Source organism: Corvus hawaiiensis, chromosome 8 (assembly GCF_020740725.1).
Source record: "Corvus hawaiiensis isolate bCorHaw1 chromosome 8, bCorHaw1.pri.cur, whole genome shotgun sequence".
In the NCBI taxonomy this organism is placed as follows: domain Eukaryota; kingdom Metazoa; phylum Chordata; class Aves; order Passeriformes; family Corvidae; genus Corvus; species Corvus hawaiiensis.
The window spans coordinates 13390348-13414803 of record NC_063220.1 but is presented as its reverse complement, the minus strand read 5'-3'; the positions used below and the strand labels follow the sequence as shown (position 1 = coordinate 13414803).

Sequence of the window (24456 nt, the reverse complement as noted above, 5' to 3'; positions counted from 1 at the left end):
GGAGCCGGGATGGAGGTTGCCAGGCAACTTTAATTCAGCCCTTGATGAACTTCCAGCACTTTGCTTCTGCTGCAGAGCCCAACCAGCAAATGATAAAACATCAGATCCATCCCAAGCCCATAGTGTCCACCTGTCCATCCATTTGTTCAAGGAGCTTGCTCCTGGCCTCATGCCTGGGTTGCCCTGCAAGGACATGGGTATCCTGTGGCAGCATCCCCAAAGGCCAGCACAAAACAAGCCACTGTTCCCTTTTGCAGGGGCAGGATTTGACCTGTGGGACTGGGCTGGTGCTGCTGCACAGATATTTCTCAACTAGACAGAATTTTTGTCAACAGCACAAGAAAAAAAAAATGCAAACTCGTCAAAAGCCCTCCGGGAAGAGGGGACCCATGCTGGGTCAGGGAGAGAAGGAGCACAGTGACCTCCTGGGAGCCCCTCCCTGGGTTTATTTTAGTTGCTTTCTTTAAACAAAACCATGCTTCACCCTGAGATGCTTCAGCAGACACACACAAGAGCTTCCGCTGTTCAGGAAGCAGATGTACTTCTCCTTTACCCAAATTTGGGATTTGGGCACAGAGAAGGGGAGGAAGAGCTGCAACATCAGCTTCTCTCACAGAATATCCTGCCCTGCTCCGGGCACAGAGCCCCCACGCAGAGCACAGCCATCATGGAGCCAGGGAGGCGGGTGGCAGGCCATGGGAACAGGCTCTGAATTCCCACAGCACAGTCCCCACCAGCCACCAGCAGAGCCTAGCACATCCAGAAGAGAGCACCCAGCTCTGATCCCAGAAACATCGCAGTGGGGAGGAAACACACGAAGTAGCAAAGTGATGGATGGAACAGCGAGCGGGGACAGTCGGGGATGCAGGCCGGTTTAAGGGGTGCCAGTGCTGGAGGGAGCCAAACATCCCTGAAAAGACAAGCTGAGCAGTCAGCAATAAAACTAATAACAGCCCCATTTCCAACAGATTTGCCCCCCCAGCACCACGCCTTGATCGCCACCCCCCTGCTGCATTCCTGTGGGGAATGCTGCCCACCCCACAAGGAGCAGGGATACACGGTGTCCCCCCTGCATGGCTGCAGGGCTCAGGGTGTGTTAGCTTCTCCCAAGCTCCCTGTTTTCACTAATCTCACAAGAACTCGTTCCTCTCCTCCATCAGGTCGGGTCTGATGTGGAGCAGGAGGTTCAAAGGGGCTGCCAGGCAGCAACGGAGCTCAGTGCCAAGTCCCCATGGGACCTCTCCAACCATTCCCATCCAAACCTACCCAAAAAAGTCCAACTGAGAAAATAAGGAAAGCTGCTCTGCCCTGTGCCATGGCTGCCAGGCACAGGGACAGCTCTGCTCCAGCTGCTCCTGACACGACACAAGCAGACAGCAAGAGCACAGTGTCCAGGACAGCAGAACAGATCACTCCTCCACTGCCCACCCTAATGGAAAACCCACCAACACCATCTGTTAGTTGAAACAGTTCCTTGCCTGCATCCAGAGGCCTTGCCCAGAGCTGGCCTGGAAGGGTGCCAGGAGGGGAGGCTGAAGGGCAAACCCTTGCAGCTCAGTGGTAGGACCAAGAGCACCAAGGGATGCCACAGCCAGCCCAGACCCAGAATCCCTGGACAGAGCAGCAAAACTCCCCTCACAGGAACAATTCCTCATTGCTGAAGGCCATTAGCTCTTGCACGACAGCAGTGAGGACACAGTCCCTGTGGCTCTTCCTTCTCACACAGCACATATGTCCCCTTTGGAAACACCACAGCAGCAGCCCTGGGTTGACCCCACAGCCTGGGAGCACCTGAGAGTACAGCAGGGAGTCATGCAACAACCGGGAAGTGAAACCGGATGGTGCCGAGACTCGGTGGCCCCGCTCTGACTTCACCCTCACACCTCCAGTTCAGGACATGGGGGAAGCAGAGTGCAGCCATCGAGCCCTGGGATGTGGGGTACAGATCCCTGGGGGTCCCACCTCCTCCATCATGAGGAAGAGGCAGGCTCAGTGCTAGCAACATCACCTCCAAACCCCAACATGTTCCATCCTTTCTTCATTTGCCGCATGACAAGCTTCACCGCTGGCCGGCAGCCCCTCGGCAGCCTGGACAAACGAACAGACAGACAGCCCTCCACATCACAGCAAATTCTCCCAGCAAGGGGGCGTCTGCATCCAAGTGGCTCAGCACTAGATGTGATCTGCAATCCAGCCTTCAAAGGCTTTGTGGCTGAAGCACATTGTCTCCTCAGCAGAAGCAGCAACATAATTGCAGAATTAAATTCCCAGGAACAATTAGAAAGAAAATGAGAAAAAAAATCCCAACCCTAAATGTAAAAGGACATCTCAAAGCCAGCAGATTTCAGGGTTTTGTAAAGCATCTGAATCCATTTGCCTGTCCCTGTGGCTGCACTGTGTTTCATTTCACTGGGCTCATACAATGCAAGACGGAATTAACTCAGGTGTTTGTTTAGAGCCGGTTTGTCTTCCAGTTTTTTTCCAAAGCCAGGTTTGAGTTTCAAAGATGTTTCTTGGCAATGCCTGGGGTTCCCGCTGTCGGGACGGTGCGGGGTTTTCCCAAGGGGAAACAAGAGGCTCAGAAATCTCACACAACCTGGGGCCCCCTTGGAAGCGGGGGCAAGAGGTGGAGCACAACCCAACTTGTCTGGAGTGAACATGGGGCTTTCTGCTGCAAGCTTGTTCCTCTCCCTTTTATTTATTCCAAAGATAAACTGTTTTCTTTTCCAAAGTCCAGCAAAACCAGATGACGGGAGCAGTTTTAGGGCTTCCAGCTTCAACATCTTGTTTCCTTTGCTTTCCCTCCAACAAAGCTTCAGTTTGGGGTCAAACCCAATTTTGATATTCCACTTTGCATTCAAAACTGCACAGCACAAAGCAGTAACATCTTGCCTTTCCCACAGTTGTTTGCATACCGCCAGCTTTGCTGCCCCAAAATCAGATCCCCACATTATTTACATGGGCCGGGCTTTGCAACAGGCAAACAGTCGCCCTCCAACAGGTAACGGAGGTGGGATTGTACCCGGAGGGAGCTTTTAAGCAACAAGAAAAGCAGAACCCAGAGCACACCCTGAATCACGAAGCTGCATCCCGGCCCCCACACCAGTTAGTTACCTGGTGCCTCAAACCCTCGGCCTCCTTCATGCTGGACAGCAGACCTCAGGCCCCAGGAGGAAGGAGGGGGTAGGTTTGGTGATGACCTTGCTATGGCAAAGCCCTCATGCTTGTAAACCACGAGGAGCTGGTGGCACAGCCAGTCAGGGAGGGACGGAGATGGCAGCACTTCCTCCTGAAGCACCAGCCAAGTAGGGAGCTCTACCTTTGAACAGGAACAGGCACCCACGCAGCACCACTGTCGGGGGGGACAGGGGGGGAGGGGAGGGAGGGAGGGAGCGAAGTGCGTAAAAAAGTCTGGGGGCATCACCCCTCCCCTCCGAGAGGCAGCAGGTCCCCAGGACAGGCCCCCTCTCACAAAACCACCCATCACATGAGCTGCTTCCCAACAAGTCTCGTCAAGATGCCAAGCAGAGCCGGCAGGCAAGTGCAGAGAAATTCCCCACACGCGGCCAGGCAAGGCTGGCACCACATCTCCACTGCACCCACCACTGCCCTCCTGCACGGGGTGCTGGCAGAGCCCCCCACTCTGCCCCCCACGCCGCCCCCCACGCCAGTCTGGCTAAGCACACCTGGATGCTTTTTCCCGGCACATGACCTGCCAGATTTGCTGAATAAACCTCCCAGCTCCAGCAAACCTGCTGCATTCCTGGTGGGTAAAGTGGTGAAAGGTTCAAATAGATGCTGGAAGAGGCAGGGGGGGGAAACAAAGCCTCATCTGCCGGAACTGAAAGGGCAATTGGGATTTGGGGATTTTTTTCCCCCCCTCAGGTTGCAACACAAAAACAAAATCCTGATAGGAATCTCTCCTGCTGGGGGGCAGCTCCCTGCCCCTCACCCTCTGGGCAGAGCAAACCTGGCCAAACCGAGATGAGGCACAGACCTGTCCTGCAGGGCACACACGAAGCATCTGCGGCTGCCGTGGTCATCCCGCCCAGGTTTGGGGTTCAGGTGGGGGGGCCCCAACCTGGACCTGCCGCAGAGGGAGGCAAAGCAGCTGGAGCCCGCAGTGGCAGGCCAACTAGCACCAAAAATGCCGCTGTTCTTATTAATAATTTCCCTGCATCTGAGCAGAACTGCACTCCTCATCCATTTTGGGAAGCCTCTTTGTCTTTGGAGACTATTTTTCTTGGCACTAGACGAGCCTTTTCATGGTTCCCCCTCCCACTTCACGCTCTTGGTTTAAAGGCCAGGCACAAGTCACTAGCCCACCTGGGCAATAATGGAGAGAGCAAAGAGAGCCCCAAATTCCAGTGCTTCAGGTACTTTCTACCTTTGGATTGGCACAAAGATGCAGAGAAGCCCCAGCACAGGCTGGTCTGCTTTGCCTGGGGGGCATCTGCAGCCCCCACAGCAATGCATCCCAAGGAGATGAATCTCGACGAGTCAGGGCTCAGACAAGCCACATTCCATGACCACCCCCTGATTTCCAAAGGGAAGGAGAGGGGGGCAGGGATTGTACTGCACCACCTGCATCGGTTTAGTACCTCATCCCAGCCATCTGAAACAGCAGCTGACCCCAGGTAATGCTCAGCCTTCCCAAATACCCCCAGCAGTTCTCATCCCTGCAGACCCCTGATCCCCCCCAGCCTGCTGGGGAAGGAAAGGGCTGTATCCAGCCCTCCCTGCCCAGAGCTGGTGCTCTGTCTGTCTGCAATTCCTACCATCATGTTCCCTTACACCCCCAGCATATTCCCCCACCACTCCTACCCAGGTCCCCCAGACCCACCTCACCCCACGCCCCAAACCTGTCCCCCAAGTGCTCCTGCACTGCCACCAGATCCAGCATATCCCACCTCCCCCTCCGGCTCATCGTCCCCACATCCTCACCTGCATCAGACCTACCCTGAACCCCTCTCCACCCTGCTTCCAAGGCTCTCCCCTCTTGTTTCCCCCAACGCATTATTCCCTGGATTTCAACCACAGCAGGTCAGAGCTCTGCTCCTCTGTCTCTGGACCCTTCCCGTGAGCAGCACCCACACCCAGCACCCCAGATCCTGCTGTGGACTCAGCACCCGGATCCAGCAGCCGAGCACACAGAACCAGCATTCCAAATCCTGCTTGTGGAACCGGACCAAGACCCGGCACTCCAGATCCAACACCCCCAACCCTGCCTGTGGATTCAGCACCAGGATCCAGCACCCCTAATCCTCCCTACAGACTCAGCACCTGGGATCCAGCACCACAAACCCTGCCTGCAGACCCAGACCCGACCCTGATCCAGCACCCCAGGACCTACCAAGCGATTCAACACCCGCACCCAGCACTCCAGATCCTGCCCGTGGGCTGAGCGCTCAGCCTCAGCCCCGGCCGTGTGCTTGCAGCACCCACACCCAGCCGCACGACCCAGCTTCCCGGATCCTGCCTGCGGACGCGGCGCCCGAACCCAGCACCCCCCTGGCCTGCGGACCCGCACCCGCCCCGGCTGGCGCTGCTCGCGTCCCCTCGGTACCTGCCTGGTGCGGTGCGCTGGCGCAGCAGGGGAGGGCAGGGTACGGCTCGGCACGGCGGCTCGGCACGACAGGGCTCGGTTCAGCACGACAGGGCTCGGTTCAGCTCGGCTCGGCACGACAGGGCTCGGTTCAGCACGACAGGGCTCGGTTCAGCTCGGCTCGGCAGCGCAGCCCGGCTGTGCGCTGCCCCACCGTGCCGTGCCCCACCGTGCCGTGCCGGACCGAGCCGAGCCCCGCTCCGCCCCCTGCCGGCAGCGCGGGGGCCGCCGAGCCCGGCCCGCAGCCAGCGGCCGCCGGCGTGGGGCCGCGACGAGGAGGAGACGGAGGGGAGCGGAGCAGGGCTGGCCCTGCCTGCGCTGCGTGGAAGCAGGTGGCAGCATGTCCCTCGGCAGAGTCGCGGCAGGCAGGGACGGGGCGCTGCCGTGCAGCTCCCCGTCGGCCCTCAACACATGCGGTGGGCCGGGGGCTCACTCAGCCCAGGAGGCTTGGGTGATGCGGCCCCCAAAAGGCCCGTGTGAACGCCCTTTGCAAAGTCAGGGAGGCAAAGGGCCGGTATCGTGGACTTGTGACTATGCAAAAGCGTGATGGAACACGGATAAGCGTCATCCTGCTCTGCCAACACAGCAACCACATGCTACCAGTGCCATTATGCCACAGCCCCCAGTCAGAGCCACCGGTGTCAGCACAGTACAGCCCCCAGCCAATGCCAGGATGCTCACTAAGGTTTCTTGCTCCCCAAAGTCAGCCCAGCACCCTGCACTGCATGCCTGAGACAGGCAGCATGCCCCATCTTCTCTCTGCTCTCAGGATGTCTTGCCATTCACGCATGGCAGAAGGTTGTTTGGAAACACAGGCAGGTAATGGTTTCTCCGGGGCCCTGTGTGGAGCCTTTTTATCCTGGGTGGCTTCTGCAGCTCCTCCCCATGTGCAGGAGCTGCCAGGTCCAGGCCTGTGTTTGCTTTCCTTTCGTAAGCCTCCAGCACCTGGCCAACCCTCCTTCCTCACTCCTCATAGCAGCAGCAGCAGCAAGCCTCCCGAAAGCAAAACTCTGAGCCAACACTGCGTGTAATCAGCAGGTTGGATCTAGGGCAGTTGGAAATCAGCTGGAGCAGGAGGTGGGGAAATGCTGTACCTGCATATGCTGGATTACAGCTCTCTCAGAGCTGGCAGGGTGGCCGGGTGCTGCCAGCCCACCGTTACAAAGCCATGTGCTGCCCAGTCCCAGCACCATCACCTCTGGATGCCAGCTCACCCCCTCCACTCCACACCAACCCCTCCAAGGGGTGAGGTCCCTGGGAAGGGGACAAAGCCCACCCCAACCCCAGACCCTGCAGACCTGGAGCCAGACCCACAGCAGGGCATACGGTTGAGCAGGTTCTTCTGCAGTTGCTGAGCATTGTCTGGGGATGAGGGTCAGCCCCCACTTGAGATTCCACCACCTTTTGGACCTTTAGGGTCAGTAAAGGTGTCAGGGCCAGGGTGCTCCCATGGGGAGCCTTACTAACGTGCCGTTCTCAAGGCCTCTGTCTGCCAGGATCCTGCCTCCTACAAACACTGCGGGTGGGAGGGAAGGTAACACAGGTTTGAATCCCCCCAGTCCTCACCCACCGGTGGGTCTCAGCTGAGGAGGGACCCATCTGGGTGCTCCTGACGACAGGTGTCTCTGTCACCCTTGCACACACTCACCAAGCAGCCACCACCCCCTCTCCCAGCATGATATCCCAAAACCCGTTCCATGTCCCCACTCTCAGAACAGAGACACGACCCACCCCCTCCTCGAGCACTCCCTGCCTCCCTGCCCTCACCTCCTCTGTGCTCCCGAGGATAATTGCCATTTCCTCCTCTCCTTGGGCAAAACCCCAGTGTCTCCTCCACACCTCGTTTTGCCTCGCCCCTCTGCCCAGTCTGCGGAAGCAGGATGCCCACACGCTGGGAGCCTGGCAGGGATGGTGAGGCAGGGATGTTCTTGGCCAGCCTGTCTTACCCAGGTATGGGGGCTTCAGGTGCTGCAAGGCAGGCGGTCCTCCGCATCCCCTCCAAACCCCATTCCCTACCTTACCAGAGGCACAGCTGGAGGCTGTGGGGCCAGTTATGGGGAGAGCACTGGGGAAGGGGGTGCCAGGGCTGAGACAGGGCTGCCCAAAGCTCCCCCTTATCCAGGGCACTGTGCCCATCCCATCCTGCAACAGCACTCCCTGCCTCCCACATGGCTGGAAGCCGAACCAAGCACAAATTGGAGCTTCGTTAGCTGCTGGCCTTGCAGTAGGATAATTAGTGCGTGAGTGCAGAGCAAGCTGAGCCTGGCGCGACCAGCACTGCGCTTTTACAGGCCCGAGCTTGCGAGGCTTTAATTAATTAACACGAGTCATTGGCAGCTGGAAACAGATCTATTTTCAGAGCTTTGCCTGCTCTGCTGCCCCCATGAGATTAACTGAAGGAATTTAGGGCTCCATGAGGTTGAAGGCCAGGGCCTTCCTCTTCTTTGCATGGCTTTCCCAAGAGTCAGAGCGGGTTCCAGGCAGTGGGAGCCCAAATATACCCAACCCTCTCCTGCATCCCTCTTATCTGCAGATCGGTTCTGCCAAACAGGGAGGTCTGGCTGCTGCTTCAACCCTAGCCCAGAGCCAGGAAGGCGCTGGAAGGGGAATTTCCTATTGGGGCAGATCTAGAATCATAGAATCATTAAGGTTGGAAGTGATCTCTGAGATCATTGAGTCCAACCTTTGACCAAACAACACCTGGTCAAGAAAACCACAACACTAAGTGCCATGTCCAGTCATTTCTTGAATATCTTCAGGGCTGGTGACCCCACCACTTCCCTGGGCAATCCAGTCCAATACTTGACCACACATACAGAGAATAAATTCTTCATCATGTCCAACTTGAACCTCCCCTGGTGCAGCTTGAGGCCAATCCTCTTGTCCTATCACTTGTTACTTGGGAGAAGAGACTGATCCTCACCTTGCTACAACCTCCTTTCAGGCAGTTGTAGAGAGCGATAAGGTCTCCAGAAAGTCATTTTCTCCAGGTTAAACAACCCCAGCTTCATAATTTGCTCCTCACAGGACTTACAGCCCTACAACCCCTATCCCAGGGGCCAGCTCAGAGCAGGGCAGCCTTTGAGTCACGACATGGTGCCTTGGGAAACCCATCTCCCCAAAACCATGCAAGACTTTATCTGTGACGCTCTCTCCCTGTTACTCCAAACAGCCTTTAGGACAAGGAAATGCTTTTGTGCCCTCATCACCAGCCCAGAGATTGGTTACTGTTTAATTTCTTCTTGTTTCACTTACACACTGTGTCCCACAGAGAGAGGACCAGGTAGAGCAGGCTCTGCCACGTCACAGCCCCATCCATACATGGGCCAGCTGCCCAGCACAGCACAGCCCCACCGCTCCAGCACATGGCAAATCCAGGCAGATGCCGACACTCAGACGGCATTTTTGGGTTCACCCATCTCCGCCACACAACTCTACCCATGGCAGTGAGAAGAAAAGCTCACAGACAGTCCCTTTCACCCCTCAGATGCCCAGGGAGACAGGGCAAAGCCATGGCAGCTCTCATGTTTCACTTGGCACCACAACCCCATCCTAGCCAGCATCCCAAATGATGCGAGGAATTGTAACAGGGCCACGACACCGTGAAATATTGATGGGATTAGTGCGGATCAGCTCTCCCAGCACACGTGCTGTGCTCGCCCCAAGCCTGGGAGACGGCGACCTGCGTGCACTCAGGTTGCAGCTCAGCGCCCGGGGCGGCAGTGCTGCCGGGTGCTCCCTGCCAGAGACACTTCCCCAGCCACCGCCAGCCTGCAGCCTTCCTGGGGGGACATGGGGATCCTGTCAGAGCACACAGTGACATGATTTAAGGTGCTTAATGCCTGACATTGCTCTGCCTCAAGTGCCTCAAGGTCTGCTGGGGATGAACCATTGTCTGGCTTGGTTGTAGCTCGGCACCAATTGTCACCCTGGACCCCGAGGGACCCTCAGCCTGCCTACAGTCCCAAAATATGCCAGTCCCCAGGCTCCAGCCCTCTTGCCCCCTCTCAGGTTTATCCTGCACAGCCAAGACCTTAGTGGAGGTCGCATGCATGGGGGTGTCCAGGGTGATGGTCAGGAGACCCCCACACTCCCCACTGCTGTATGTCCCGTCTCTCACCACTGGGAACCAGGTTTGGTCAGACAGAGGATTTCATTATGGATCATAGATGTGGAAATACAGCTTAGCAGGATCAAATAGCAGCCAGGATTAAATCAGAAATACACTGGCAGGGTGCACACCATGGGAGCAGCCTGTCACAAAGGGCTCTGTTTTGGGATTGCAGCATTAACAGGGCATCAGTGCCTATCAAACCCATGGGGTTGATCAGGATCCCCAGCCTTTGGTAGGAAACTGCTTCCTAAGGCAGGCCTGGCTTCTGCTCAACAGTACCTGCAGCCTGCCTTTCCCTTGCCCCAAGCAGGAAAAGTGAGATAAAACTCCAGATCTGGGATTTGGATTGCCAGCCTCTGTGATCCAAGAGGCAGCAGGCATCCCAACAGTTTCAAGCTCCTCTCTGGACTGGTTTAAAAGCCAGCTAGGAGTTACAAAATCATGGTGCTCCAGCAGCTGGGAGTTTATGAAACCCACAAAAGAATTGTGAAACTCAGGCTAAGGCTGTGCCAGCCTGCACCGTGGCGAGAGGCATGTTACAGAGTCAAAACCACCAGCAGAAAAACGGGTACTTTCCCCTTTTGACGTGAGAAAGCAACAAGCAAACCAGCCTTTCTCCAGGCCCCTCCGTCCCTCAACTACACTGTGAGACCTGCACTGCTGCTTTACCTGCCTCCATGGATAAAAAGCCCAGTGGGGAGCACACCAGCCCCACACCACGGGGTGAGTCTCAGTGCTCCAGTGCCCACCCTCTCAGCAGTCTCCTTTGCCCACCACAGGAGCGGTCTGCCTAGATTCCAGGCCTGCAGAGCTGTGTGAAGCAGAGGAACGGAAAAGACCCGATGGTGCTGCCTGGACTCTGACAGCAGCACCTGGGGCTTCCCAGCAGCTGAGTACACACTCACCAGGCTTGGCTTTGTTTCTTGAGAGCGTCATGGACTCGTCAAGCCAAGCGTGATGCTCCACAGATTAGCCCCGGGAAAAAAGATGTTCCAGAGGGCACAGAGCATGAAAGGCTTAGGAGCCTCTTCCCTTCAAGTCATTGAGCAAACTTTCCAAACCACTGTTTCTTCAGGCTGAGAGCCAGCGGGGAAAATTACAATTGCAGAAGAATTTGTCTGAGAAAGTTATAAGGAGATGGGAAAAGGCAGGGCCAGACCGGAAGAGCCAGCCCGTGCTGCAGCCCCTCCAGCCCAAGGCTCAGCTTCACGGAGGGAGGAATGGGACTTTTCTCCCCAGCTCAGTATAGCACAGAGCTGCTGCCTCGACTTCCTGCAAGATCACATGCTGCATTTCTCCTCCCATAAATGTTTGGCAGGGGAAATTGGGATGTTTTGCCCAAGGCCATTTGTTGATGAGGGCTGCCAGGTGCCGGCAGCCCCAGCCGCAGAGCCAAGCACCGTGCCAGGGCAGATTTTCTCAAGGGAGAAGCCGCTGAGTCACAGCAGCCTCCGATCCGTTCCCACAAGCCCGGCTGCAAGAGACGCACGGGAGTTCACGGAGGACAGGCGCTCACACAGGGAGCTGGCAGGGTTTGGTTTGCTTGTCTGCAAACCTCTCTAAGCCAGCGGAAAGCATCTCCCTGGCTCAGGATCTGTCGGCAGCGTGCCCTCAGGGAAGGGCTGGTGAGACTGCGGCAGGGCAGGGTCCTGACCTGCCTTTCAACCAGGCAGAGCTGCTTCGGGATGCTCCTGCAGCACGGGGGGAAAACGCCAGCAGCCACTGGGAATTCCATTAGGGAATGGAGTTTTGGGGCTCAGTGTGGGGTTTTGTCCCAGCTCTGGGGGAGGAGCAGGACAAAAGTGGGTGCAGGCAGGGAAGAGGCAGAGGCATAGCTCCAGGAGAAGTGACTGGCTGGGCTGGACATTGGCAACCCCTCTGCCCATCATCATCCCAGCTGCTCCCAGTAAAAGCAGGCAGGCTCCAGCCTGACCAGGGGGCACAGGGGTGTCTCTCTCTGTTTCTGCAGTGGGGCACAGGCCCCTGTGTTTTCCCCTGCACGGCAGGTCAGGTCCCTGCCACACACTGCCTAGAGCAGCAACACAAATACCTGGGAGTGCATGAGGGCTGGGATAAGACTGGTGCCTTTTAAAAGCTGCCCTTTTGGGTGAGCCAACCTGCAGCCCCCAGAGCGAAAGCCAGGAAGGTGTTATGGCCACCAGCATCCACCCTCTGGGCCAAGCCACCAGACAGGATCCATGTCCCCACAGCTTCACCTCTTGGCCTTGTCCCTGTGCCCAAGCAACCTCTCTCCCAGCCCTGCCTCCTCCAGCTCAATGCTTGGATGACCCGTGGGCATCCTACCCCTCCTTCCCAGGCCCCAAACCCCTACACTGCCGTCTCTGCCACCAAAGAAGAAACAACCCCAGCAGCGCAGTAAATAACACCCCACACACAGCAGAGCCCTGGCAAGCAGAGCCGGGCACATCCATCACTCTCACAGTTTTTCTTCAGCTCTGACACTTTGATAGGGACGAGGGGGTGGGGAAGGAAAGTAGCTTCCAGAATTTATGAGCTAGGATTTAAAAATACAACCTCTCAGAAGCGCTGCAAAACCCAGAGATGGCGAAGGCGAGTGGCTCTGAAGTTGCCTTTAGAAACGAATGCAAAAGCTGCACCCGCCTTGGAAAGAGGGATTCGAGAGACCTGCGTGGCTGATGTCACAAACCACGTCCCCAGTGGGATCATTTTGCAAGTCACAGCTCTCTGTGCTGTGCATCACAAGTGAAGTGAAAGGTAGAGGTAACAAATGATGGGTTAAAATCCCTCCAGCCCAATGGGAATGTCACCCTCAGTGCAGACGGCATTTGAACTGCCACGTTCAATCTCCCAGAGTTTCTCTTCTACATCCCTGACCTTCCACTGGAACATGCATAACCAGCCTTCCAGCCCTTTTGGAAGCAGATCTCCTTTATGCAAAGAAAAGAGCTTGTAGCTGTAAATTTAGCTGAAAACATCTCTGCCACAGGGAATCACGTATCAAATAATAAAGCCAAATGAATGTCAGGAAGAACAACCACAATATTGGAGTCCTTGGTCTTTACAGATGGACTGTCCCTCAGCAGGGTGCTGCAGAATGGACAGCTGAAAAATGTTACCCAGTCATTAAAAACATCTAAAAGTAATTTAGCCTGAGTGACAATGATGCTCAAAGCAAGTTGTTTGTCTGCTGAGATAAAATGAGCTATTTCAAGCTTGCCTTTTGTTGTAGTTTTCTTTTAAAGTCAGAAAGGACTGAAAAACGCTGAGCTGACAGCCTCACCAGCAGAGCCCTGTTGCTGTGGGGAGCATCACCATGAGCTGCTCTGATCCCCCCTGCCATCACTCTCCCATATTCCCTGGAAGGATGCTCAGAATGGTCCGGGAAGATGGTCCCCGGGGCCACCACAGCATCTCTGCTGCATTACAGTGCCATTTAGGATGATGGTTTTGCTATGGAAACATCTCCCTCCTAACAACAGATCTGTCAGCACATGTCCCAAAAGCAGACCAGCATTCATTACATGGTAATTTTTGCTTCCCTGTGATGGAGGCCAGAGACTTATCCTTCCCATGCTTTTCTTTAAAAAAACCCAACAAAATCCTAACAAAACCGAACAACCTGAATATCTGGGTTCACAAATCAACAGCATGGCATGAGCCCAGGGTTCCTCCAAAATCTCCTTGTAAGCATATTTTTGGTGGGCTCTTTGGACATGCAGAGCATTTCAAATGCCCAGTGTTAAATATTTCAGGTGAAACATAACTCCTCTAAGTGTAGCCAGCCTTACTCTGAAGCTCCATTTCAGTGAAATTTCCCAGCAGCCTCCAGGAATTGATTTGCTTCTTGCTGGTACCTTCTCTCTGTGCTGTTCAACTGAGTTAATGTATTCCAAAACCTGATTTTTTTTTCTCCCCCTACATAATCAGATTTTTGGAGGCTGCAGTGAGATGCCTTACAAGCAGTTTTTGTCCTTAGGTGTTTTCTGAGCAGGCTGCATCCATCACGTCCTGGTGCTTTTTACCACATCTCTGTATGAAAGGTTCATTCAAGAGTCAGCTGAATTCCTTTGATTCATGTTCCTGCATATCCATATAGCTAATTTACCTTTATTAAAAGAAAAAAAAAAAAAAAGGAAAGAAGAGGAACTATTAAGAAGGACAGTGTCAAGGCCAGCAGAGCGAGTGCCAGAGGGCTGGGTTAATGAGCTCCGTGGTTGCTGCTGTCCAAGTGCCCAGGCTGGCTGGAGCCAGGAGCTGCTGCCCCAGCAGGGCTGACTCAGTCCTTCACTGGGCAGACACAGGCTGCAGGATCCTGCACCCCTCTTGGAGTAGTCCCTGTGCTTTGGGGTCTAACCTCACTTACTCCAGCCTTCTCCCTGGTATTTTCCTGCGTGCATTCAGCTTGGGCCAAGCCCCCTGCCCAGCCCGAGCTGCATCCCGGCGCTTTGGGGAGAAGGTGAAACACGAATATGGATAAATGGATTTGCCCTCACGTCTCACAGAAATGCCTCTCTGTTCGCTCCTTTGGGCCGGACAAGGACGCTGCCCCCCTGCTGCCTGTGCCAGCAAGGTCACTGAGCTGTGCCCTGGCAAGGACACTTCCAAGGAGAGGCACCAGGGATTTGCAAGACACTCATCACAATAGTTTATTCTTGTCATTTCTGACCCTCAGGATAGGAAGAACATCAGAGCACTGCAGGCACAAAACAACAAGCTTTGTAGGTCATATCAGCGCATAAAGTACCATTAGGAACCACGGCACGAAGCATGAATAATACTTCCTTTATTCCATCATATACCTCAACGCCCTTTAAATAAATGCAAATGATTTTTTGTGGATGATGTTTGTACGAGACGCTTGCTCAGGGACTCGGGGCTGAAATGGAGCTGGAGCAGTAATTTTGTTCTCTCCCCTATGACAAGTCAGTGTCTGCAGCACCATCTTATTGGCTTAGTGACAGTCCAAGCCAACCCAGGCAAAAAAACCAAGAGAACACTGTAAATCTTCCTCGCAGAGATTTATGCTCTGCCCGTTAAACCAGAACCACAAAACACACGTCCTTCCATGCTACCCTCCTCTCTCTGAAGGACATCAAGGCACGAAAAAACTTTGAAGGACTCCAAGCCTGGAAAGGGACCTTCAAGAGCCAATTGCATCATTTCTGAAAAGCCACCAACAGTCAGACTCGACAGCTTAAATCCTGAAATCCTTTCAGCAAATAATGACCTCGATTGCTAAAAATGATCAGATAACGCAAAGGCAGAGAGAGATGCGCAGTGAGTCATCGCCCCTCAAGCACTTAAATGCCCTTTGGTCTCAGCCGGAGCGGGGTGAGGTTGCCCCCAAGAGGCAAACCTGACACAGCAAGTAGAGAGGGAAAATGCTGAATTGTGCTCTAGAGGTACCACATAGGAAGGATTGGTTTTTTTAAATCTCCTCATCTGCTCTTAGTTGTACTTCTCCCTAGCTGCAAACATCTATGGATGGGGTGGGAGGGGAGAGGAAGGAGGTCAGCTCTGGCATGTGGTTGGCTGTGTTCTGCTGGAGCTCCTGAACCACACAACTCGTTTTCCTAGTCTCACTCACAGGGTCATTAGAAAGATCAAAAAATGACACTGAGTTTTCTTCAGCCAAATGAAACATTTGACCCCATACACCTCTCCAGACTCCTTTAGAGCAAGGGCTGGCACCACCTTCAACAGCAACTTCTGTCTCAGGAATGGATGGGGAGACACAACAGTGGGCACGACAGACAGTTTGGAAGCCGTGAGATTACATGAAATCCCTCAGCTGTTCACGTAAAGCATACAGGCAGTAACACCACACTGGACCAAATCCTAGCACCTTGCACGGGGTGAAGGAACAGGACAGACATCTGGGATACCTTCCCAGTACACGCTCCACCCTCCAGGGATCAGCAGCCTGAAGCTTTCTCAGCCAGGGAGAGCCGCTTTCATTTCATAGACCCCCACTGCATTTTTCTGCCGCAAAATGCTCTTTGAACCTCAGCTTTTAGCATCCACAACATCCTGAGGCAAGCAAATCCCCAGCTCCTCTCTCCTTTTGTTTGCTTTGAGCTTTCCTGCTAATAAAAGAACTATGGAGTCTGAAGCCATATTACAGAGCACCATTGAATGGCTTCTCCTTATTTGCCCTTTTTCAGGCCATTTGATTGCTGAGCACTCCATCTTACTTGCCAACATTACAGCTATTTCAGAGAGATGCAGTCAACTTAGGGCCACTGCAATTTATTCCTGTCCTTTACACACACATACACACAGACTCCCTCACAAAGGGCTAAACCTATGACATAACCACAGATTTAACCATTCCTGCAGCTGCTTTTTGAGAGGACACAGTTTAAACACCCAAGCTGAGATGCACCCAGGGTACTCACTGATCCTGCACCAGGCTCCTCGTGGGTCCCCCTGTCCTGCTCAGCCGGAGAACATTCCCGCATCCCCAGCACGAGCCCCTGCTGCAGCACCTCAGCTCACTGTCAGCTCCAAACTGGAAGCGTCATCTCCAAAATTACTGTTGCGCTGGCTCCTGCCAGACTCTTAATTAGAGGAAGGCTGACACAGTTTCTCAGCAAACGGCATTCGCATACTGCAGGAAAAAACAGAATGAGGGCAAGAGGAAAAATGGGCTAATCAGAGAAAATCAACTGGAGGCAAAAACACGTTGTGTTGTGCAAACCTTACCATAACAATGATGGAGCACAAAATACTGGGGGGAAAAAATGGGTTAGTACACAGGGGAGGCAGGCAGCGCTCTGCAAAGGTGGAGGAGAGTTGATATGCAGTGCAGCATCTCAGCATCCTCACCTGGCAGGCCTCTCCCCACAGCCTGGTTAGGGCAAAGGGGACAGGCTCAGTTTCCAGCACACAGATCAATGTGTCTGAGAGCCTGAACGATGCTGTCTGTGGAGCCCACGGCTGCCCTGCATGATTTACGCTGCCTTTATGAAAGCCTGCAGTGCGAATAAAGCATGAAACTGGGTGCCTTGTCCTCCTCTCCCCACCACTGCCCCTGGCAGCTTGAAGCTATTGTTTTTATTCCAGCTGCAGCCTGGCGGTCAGTCCGGAGAGGAAAGAGACCCTCTGCTCCTACATCTGCTCCGAGAGCCAGGAGTTTCATCAAGCCTCGGGAGAAGAGAGCCTGAGACCCAGAGGCAAAGCCTCAGAGCCTGCGTGCCAAGCCCCAGCTCACAGCGCTCACTGCTCGGGTGAAGGACTCGCCCCGTAGCACAAAAGCAGCACAAATCCATTTACCCTTTCTGCTTCGCTCTGTGAGAGGGAAGGAGCATCGCTCGCCCGGCTTCAGGCAGCTCCAGCCGCAAATGCAAACCCAAAGGGAAGCACGGGGACAAGGGCGTGCGAAAATGGCCCCTTCATCCACCCCTACACACCATACGGGCCAAACCTGCCTTGAAAAGCTTTAGGTTTTCCCCCAGGCTGATGGCAAAGGCACTTTGATGACAATGAAGGGAACAATTCCAGCGGAGTTTCCATCCCCTCCCCTGTGACTTCCCTACAGGGAACTGGGAGGTGTCAGGAAAGCTGAAGGAAGTGAAACATTAGCAGCAGCTCACCACGCAGAGACAAGGCAGGCATTCAAAAAAAAGTACAACGTATCCAAACGCTACTTAAAAGCACCCTGAAAGTACAGGACTGGCTTTCTCCATCCAGACCAAAATATCAAGATGGGAAGACGCGACTGTTTTTCTTCTCTCACCACCCAGCCTTGCTTTTGATACCAGATAGAATAGTCCCTTTCAAATTCCTGACTGCAAAGGCGAGGAAGCACTGGCTGAAAAAAGCATCAGTCAGGCAAAACTAAAAGCCTCTCCGCGAAGAGAAGCCCTTCGAGGAATTTAGTTTCTCGAGGATCCTCCCCACCAGCAGCCCACGCCTTTCCCCAGCACTGAAAGCCCTTTTCAACACGTGATAAGAAGGGGCCCTGCCAGTAAAGACGGCAAAATAAGCACAAGACAAAACATGAAGGTATATCACAGCCTGGGGGAAATACGGGGAAACAGCAATTAAAGGAATTCTGATAAGTGAAACCGCAAGGAATAAGCTAAACCCACGAATGATTGTCTGACCTCTCTGGGCAGCTCCTTTGGAGCTCCTCAGCAGCTGCTTAGGCTCCTACAAGCTCATCAAACCTCGCCTCTGCTCAAAGTCAGCCAGTCCCAAGAGCCTTTTCTCTCTTTCTGGATGCAGAAACAAGCACTAATACACCAGTGGTTAACAGCTGCCCCACTGAGGAACTTTGGGCAAGAAGCAGTTTTCCAAAAGCTCACAAACCCAAGGAACAAGACCCCAGAAAAATCAGGAGGATCATCTCCAGCAGAAACCTTTCTGATTTGCCCTTTTCAGTAAAACAAAAAGTCACACAACCATCACAAACTGGTGGAAGACAAAAAACCAGAATACAAACCCCAAGCCAGATACTGTGTTATACATATAGTTCTGCCGGGAAAGAAAACAAACATACAAGACCAGTGTTGGCACTGTAGCTCTAGTATTCCTGCTAATGACAGGAGCAGCAGAGGGACCCAACTACCTGGAAGTACTTGCTTGAATCTCCACAGCAGCACAGTCTCTGTCGCAGCCCCCGTGCACAAGTGCTGGCCAGGGCGGGTGCTGGACAGTGCTGAGCACAGGCACCTCTAATGGAGACAGATCTGGCTTTCTGTGCTCAGAAAACCAGCACTACAGCATCCATCCCTCAGTATTAAAAGTCTTTTTTCACTGAACTGCTGCCTCTAAAATGCCTTTGCAGCAATCTAACCAGATGCTCCACCAATAATAACCACACACTTCAGGTGTTCCAGTCACCTGCTTTTCCAAAGACATTCTCAACTCAATCATCAGCTTTGGGGTTTCAGAGAGTTCCTGCAGCCACTGCATCAATGAAGTGTCCTCCTGACCTTCAGCCAGACCTACCTGCAAGTCATTAATCACTTCTGAAATCCCCATCCATTACCAAGTTCCACAACAGGAACAGTGAGAATATGAGATGCACAAATAGTTTTGCTGGCAGATTTCTTCAACTTTTAAACAAGAAGTGTTTGGGTTATTTTACGCCATAGAAAATTAAAAAAAAAAAAAAAGAAAAAAAAAAAAGAAAGAAAAAGGCAAGGGGCTACAAATACATATTTTATAATCAGACTTTAATTTTTTCTGTTATTACTGCAATAAAGTACACCTACTTCCACATGAAATGTGATCATCTGGCTCTTAATACAGCCAACATAGTATCAAAAGATAGACCTCAGTGCAAAATGCTTCTCTGAAGACATCCAAAGCAGTTAAGACCTTTAGTGTGCAAACAACCTTTTCCAATGCATGTAAGTCCTGGCTGAGGGACAGCAAATGAGTTGGCAAAACATAAGGGCAGCAGGTTTACTATTTCAGTGCCAGGAGCCCCTTGGAAAGGCCCTGTAGTGATCACCTGTGTAAGGATTCTGATGAGCATCAAATTCAACCCACATCTAGACTTCAGCTAGAAAACAGATGGAAGAGAAGTCCAGACAAAGCAGGAGTGGGGGAGAGAGGGAAAGTGCTAAAATGTATACATGGGCAGTAAGCATGGAAACACAGGACTGGCTGAGCTGAGAATGATTTCAAGACTGTCTCCATCTAGAGTGAGCTAATCAGCTGTGAACCCAAGAATTTTAACATGCGCCACAAGAACAAAATAGGACCCGCAGCCATTTTTTCTGGTGTGAAACAGAGCCCATTTTGTCCAGGGACATTTAACTAGAAAGGCGTGTCTGGTTTTATTTTTCCATTGTTCTTTTAAATAAAAGTAAATATAAAAGTGGTTATTTTGTGTGGAAAAAACCCCAAACCTCAGCAGTTTCAACATGCTTTGAACTGCAGTACAAAAGCTGTTCATCTAAACCCCTCCCCTTCTTCAAAATATACATGCCAGCAATATCAACTTTACACGGTAAGAAAATATATACACATTAAATACAGTAAACATTCTGCATTTTTTTTACCTTTATACAATATTAGTGAAAAAAAATCCATTAATAAAACTACATACAATATATTCAACAGAGTAAGCAACTGTTACGAGAGGGAAGGCAGATGAGCTATCAAAGACAGCAAAAGATGGCATTGACATAACGATGTTAACACTTGAAAAGAAAAAATACATTTAGTATGAATTTGCAGATGTCATAGATTTCCTCTAAGATGTGTCCATTCTATAGCAGTTCTTTTATATGTAATATACATAATTAAATTTGAAGGTTTTGTGGGTGGCAGGTTTTTTAAGCCTTATTTTACATTCTTATCATACAAGACAGGGTAATCTACAAGAATTAAAACAGAACAGTATTATAAAACACACATGTTGACGTTATTAAAAAATCTTACTTATTATGGGAATCCCCATTGGTGCTGCTACCCAATACCTTAACTTTCTCTTCCTATATACACCCATCCTACAGACAAACCACAGTGTAAGATTGAAGTGACAGCATTTGCACAGATAGCATAAAAGGAGATCACACCTTCCTCTGATTATTCCAAAAACAGCTCCTGGAGCTTTGGGCACATATTGTGTGTGCAGCAGGACTTCACACCAAGGAATTCAGTCTTCATATGGCTTTCACAGTCTTTACACAGGTGAGCCAAATGCTTTTCTCAAATCTCCACAGAGATGGTATTTTAGGATTAGTATTTTCTCCATTTAAAGAAAGTGCAACTGTTTATTTTGTATTTTTAAGAGACACTAGATGTTCATACCAATTCTGCTTTGCAGATTACCATGATTCAGCCCAGATCTGAACCACTTCCTCGCCTGCTCACAACAGGGGAGGTCTAACACTGTTTCTGAACTCGCATGTCATGTCACAGGGCAGTTCTTCCCCAGCCAACCTAAAACAATGCTTGCAGGTATGTCCTGGCAAGAAAATGAATACATACTGTTTTCAAATATGTCTTCTGATTAGCAAGGAAAACAAGGAAACTTCCCCCAGCTTTCAAGATGGTAAAATATTTATACCCAATTCTGATAGGGCTATAGGAACAGCTGGAGTTTTTTCAGTTTATCCACTTCAATTTTTCAGAAGTAGAGCATTTGTAGTAAAAACCAATGTTAGTCAAATCACATCCTCATGTGTCTAGTACTTGTCTGAATCAAGCTCAAGTTCTAACTCAGGTGACTGATTTCTTCTGTTCCAAGCAAGGTGAAGTTCCATTCATTCTGCATCTTCTTTGATTTCAGTTTCTCTGTTATTTTCCCTTAACTAGGCAAGATTTCATGAATCTGGCTCCCAGAAGTCATGCAGTTTTCCCTAAAGAGTAAAAACAAATTAGTACACAAGTCAGAAATCCAGTGTCAGAAGAACTGAGTAGAGTAGGCAAGTGCTTAGCTTGGGAGCACCTCAAAGGGCTGGAAAAGGTCCCTGGAATTTTATTCTGAAACATCTGCCAGTTTCCCTTATGTGAATCAACCCCAAACATCTCGGAAAAAACAACTCTGAAAGAGCTACCTCATTATCAACTTTCATTAATTGCTAAGCAGATTCTGCAGCCATGTGTTACATGTGTTGCTCCCCGCTCTAGAACATGAAATCTCACACACACTACATACAACTCTTTTTTTTTGCACATGGTTGGGAGAGATTAATAGTCTTTACAAATGGTTAATTACAGAGTTTTTACCTGCAATCCATACTAGGCATATATGTATAACTTAAATTTTATGTAAATGATACTCTGCATTACTGGAAAGCTAAGCTTTTCCAAGAGAGAGAGCTTTATGTTCCAAGACAGGACTCAAACAGTTGGTCTGATCACATTACAACAGAAACCTTACCAGGTTGGAAGAAACAACTCTGAACTTTGGGTATCATAGAAATTATCCACCTATTCCACCAAGGCCAGCTAGGTGTCACAAAGGCAAATATTTCTGAGGCATATCATGGCATTATTTACTACTGTGTACTTCTACAAACACGAGAGGCTTTGCCTAATCATGGCATGAAATTTGACACATTCAAAGGGGGAGGAGTTGTCGAGAGCCCTTAATAATACGTGAATAAAGCCCTGGACTCAAGAAGTCTCAAAGCAACATGGTGCCAGACCACAGCAGGAAGTGCCTCACTGCATTCCTGCCCCAACGTCCTTTTGGAAGCATCTGCTAATAGCTGTAATCAGAGACAGGCCCTGTGACTTGACTCAAACTGGGATTTCAGTGTATGACACACACCTTCACAAAACCAGCACTTTTAAGGATGGAGAGGAGATCTTGGTTTTAATGAAGCCAGCAAAGTAAGAATTTTAATTAAAATCCATTCCAATACATCTAAGTGTATTTCACAGCCACACCATTTATGAAGAAAATTTCTTGAAAAGAATATGCTATTTTCAAGTGCTAAAAAATGAGTTACATGCACCCCGCAATGTGAGAAGAGAGAAAATGGTTTCATTACAGTACCTGAGTAAGCCGAGTGGTTTGTATCACATCCTGCCATTTGCCATATATCCTAGCAGCCAAGCCTTTTACCTGCAAATTCACACTGATTACTTTAGCCATTTATGTTTAAAAAGGCAAAATCATACCCCCCTCCAGCTTTAAACTCATAAAACCCCAGATAACCCAACCTACAAGGTTTACTGGAAAGAAAAAATTTTATTGTCACTAAGTATCATCACATCAACTTCAGATCCTTGTAACTCGTGACTGAATTTAAAGTCATGCACTCCACAAACACATTAGAGGCACATGACTCCCTAGGTTAAATGTTTGGAATCACTATGCAAACCTCTGGCCTCCAAACACCACCTCATCCCTGGGTCATGAGGTTTGTCACACAAGTCTGTTTATACCTTAAAGGTGCAACTGCAGCCACAAAAGCCAACAATGCAGCACTGGCTGCTTCTGAAACCAATTCCTTGTACATAAACCTGTGCTTTTTCATAACCAATCACAAGCAGGCGTTTAATCCAAGCCATTCACACTGAGATTTGCTTCATATGCTGTGTTAAAACCCAGCACAGTGGCATCCTCTAGAAGTTATTGCTGTATTACACAATGAAGCAATGGAGAAAACCAGAGTAAGATTTTCCCCTTTCAATGCAAAGGCAAATAGAAACTGAAGTGAAAGTGACCAGAGATACAACAATCCAAGGCAGGAGTAATTAACTTGTTAAAAGCATCCACGCTCCACTAATCTGGCTGAGTAAGAAAAGAACAATGTTTTCGAGAGGCAAGTAAGCACACAAGTGCAAATGTCTGATTTAAAGCTGAAGAAGCCAAGGTTTTTCAAAGTTGGGTGTTGGGGTCCCTCCCCTGCCGTGTAGCCCTGGGAGAGGGGCCCTGAGGGCACAGACACGGGGTTTCCCTGCCCCTGCTCAGCCTCGTTCCCATTGGTTGGTTTGTGTTCCCTGCGCGGGCAGAAGGACCCTTGGTCCCGTGACTGGAACAGTTCCTGAGCAGAGCTCCGGCCATGCGGCTGGAGAAATAAACATCTCTGAAACAGCTAGCAAGAATCTGTCTGTCCATATATATTTCCTTTCCACGGGACTCCTGGTTTGATATATGCGTGTTGCAGGATCCCCACTGCAACAGTTGGGGCTGGTCACTTTGTCACTGAGCTGACTTGGTTTGTTACAACAGCATGTAAAGCATGAAGGTCACAAAATTAGGACTACCAATAGTAAGGCCCACATCACAAAGCAAACAAAGGGCAACTGTCCAAGCTTGATGCTAGATCACATACACTGTTGGCTTAAATCCAAAGCATTTTTAATTAACTCATTCATTTAGAAAATAAAATGGAGACTCATGCAAGACAGGCAACTTTTTCAGTCCTCTGTATTGGGCCCTGCATGTAGGGCCGGCTCTTACAACTGGAGTCAGCTGTCAGTGACTGCCACAAAGAGAAAGAGAGCAATTCTGTGGGCCTAAAAGTTGAGATGCCTGGCTAAAAGGGAGACCAGTCACATTTTACAGCTGTTAAAGAGTCCTGTTGTTAGCAAAAGGAGAATTTTCAGTGAATTAAAATGGGTATGTATTTATCCCCATGCAAAGACATGATGCAGACAGGAAAAAACCCCCAAACCCATGAGGAACTCCTAGAATTTCCAGGGCTGGGATGAGGGAACAACACGCACCACAAACACTAAAAACCAACCCAAAACAAAAACAAAACAGAAAAATCAGGTTTTGCATCTTACCTTCGACCGATAAAACAGCCTTGCATCTTCCCTAATATCACCTTTTACGTGCTTATCTAAGGCACGACAAAGCTTCAGTAAGTGTTGCTATATAAAGACAAAAGTGTACAGCTATTAAATCCTCCATGTCAAAACTACAAGCTTTATTCAAATATTATAGCAATTTTAAAATTACATGCTTCAGTTTGATTTTTTCTCAGAAATACATAGTAAAGAAAGGGAAAAAAAAGGAAACAAGATCACATTGTAAGATCCTCTATCTGTTGCTGGCATGCTCCTGGTAAACCAGGTCTGAGTTTTTAAAAGCAGCTTCAAAGTATAGCAGAGCTATACAACACAAATTCTAAAGTTCCTACTAAACTAATTTGCAAATCCTTTCTGTCCCCAAAGTAGCAAACACAGTGCAGTGCCATTCACATTTTTTATCAGCAAAAAAAGTTCTGAAGTTACAATAGCTAAAAATAATCTTTTCAGTAATGATGACTTGGGTAATTTCTTTTGTAGGAATTGGCTGAGCAGGTAAAATATATCCAAGGTTTATGTGCTG

The 24456-nt window shown here is 50.6% G+C and overlaps 2 protein-coding genes across 4 annotated transcripts in view; both read right to left on the bottom strand.

Annotated features, from left to right (window-relative positions):
* SEMA4G (semaphorin 4G) overlaps positions 1–16306 on the bottom strand; it is a 29519-nt gene extending 13213 nt beyond the window's left edge. The window contains exon 1 of one of the 2 annotated variants that reach the window (XM_048311068.1): positions 16100–16306. The gene's annotated coding sequence lies outside the window, so the exon portion shown is untranslated. The remainder of the gene's footprint in view (positions 1–16099) is intronic. The other variant, XM_048311067.1, reaches the window with a different exon arrangement.
* A 2560-nt stretch (positions 16307–18866) lies between these two features.
* SLF2 (SMC5-SMC6 complex localization factor 2) overlaps positions 18867–24456 on the bottom strand; it is a 30114-nt gene continuing 24524 nt past the window's right edge. For both annotated transcript variants that reach the window (XM_048311250.1, XM_048311251.1), the window contains 3 exons: positions 23910–23996; positions 22168–22236; positions 18867–21022 (listed from right to left, as the gene is read on the bottom strand). In XM_048311250.1, coding sequence (XP_048167207.1) covers positions 20987–21022; positions 22168–22236; positions 23910–23996 — 192 coding nt within the window. In that variant the 3' untranslated portion in view covers positions 18867–20986. The remainder of the gene's footprint in view (positions 21023–22167; positions 22237–23909; positions 23997–24456) is intronic.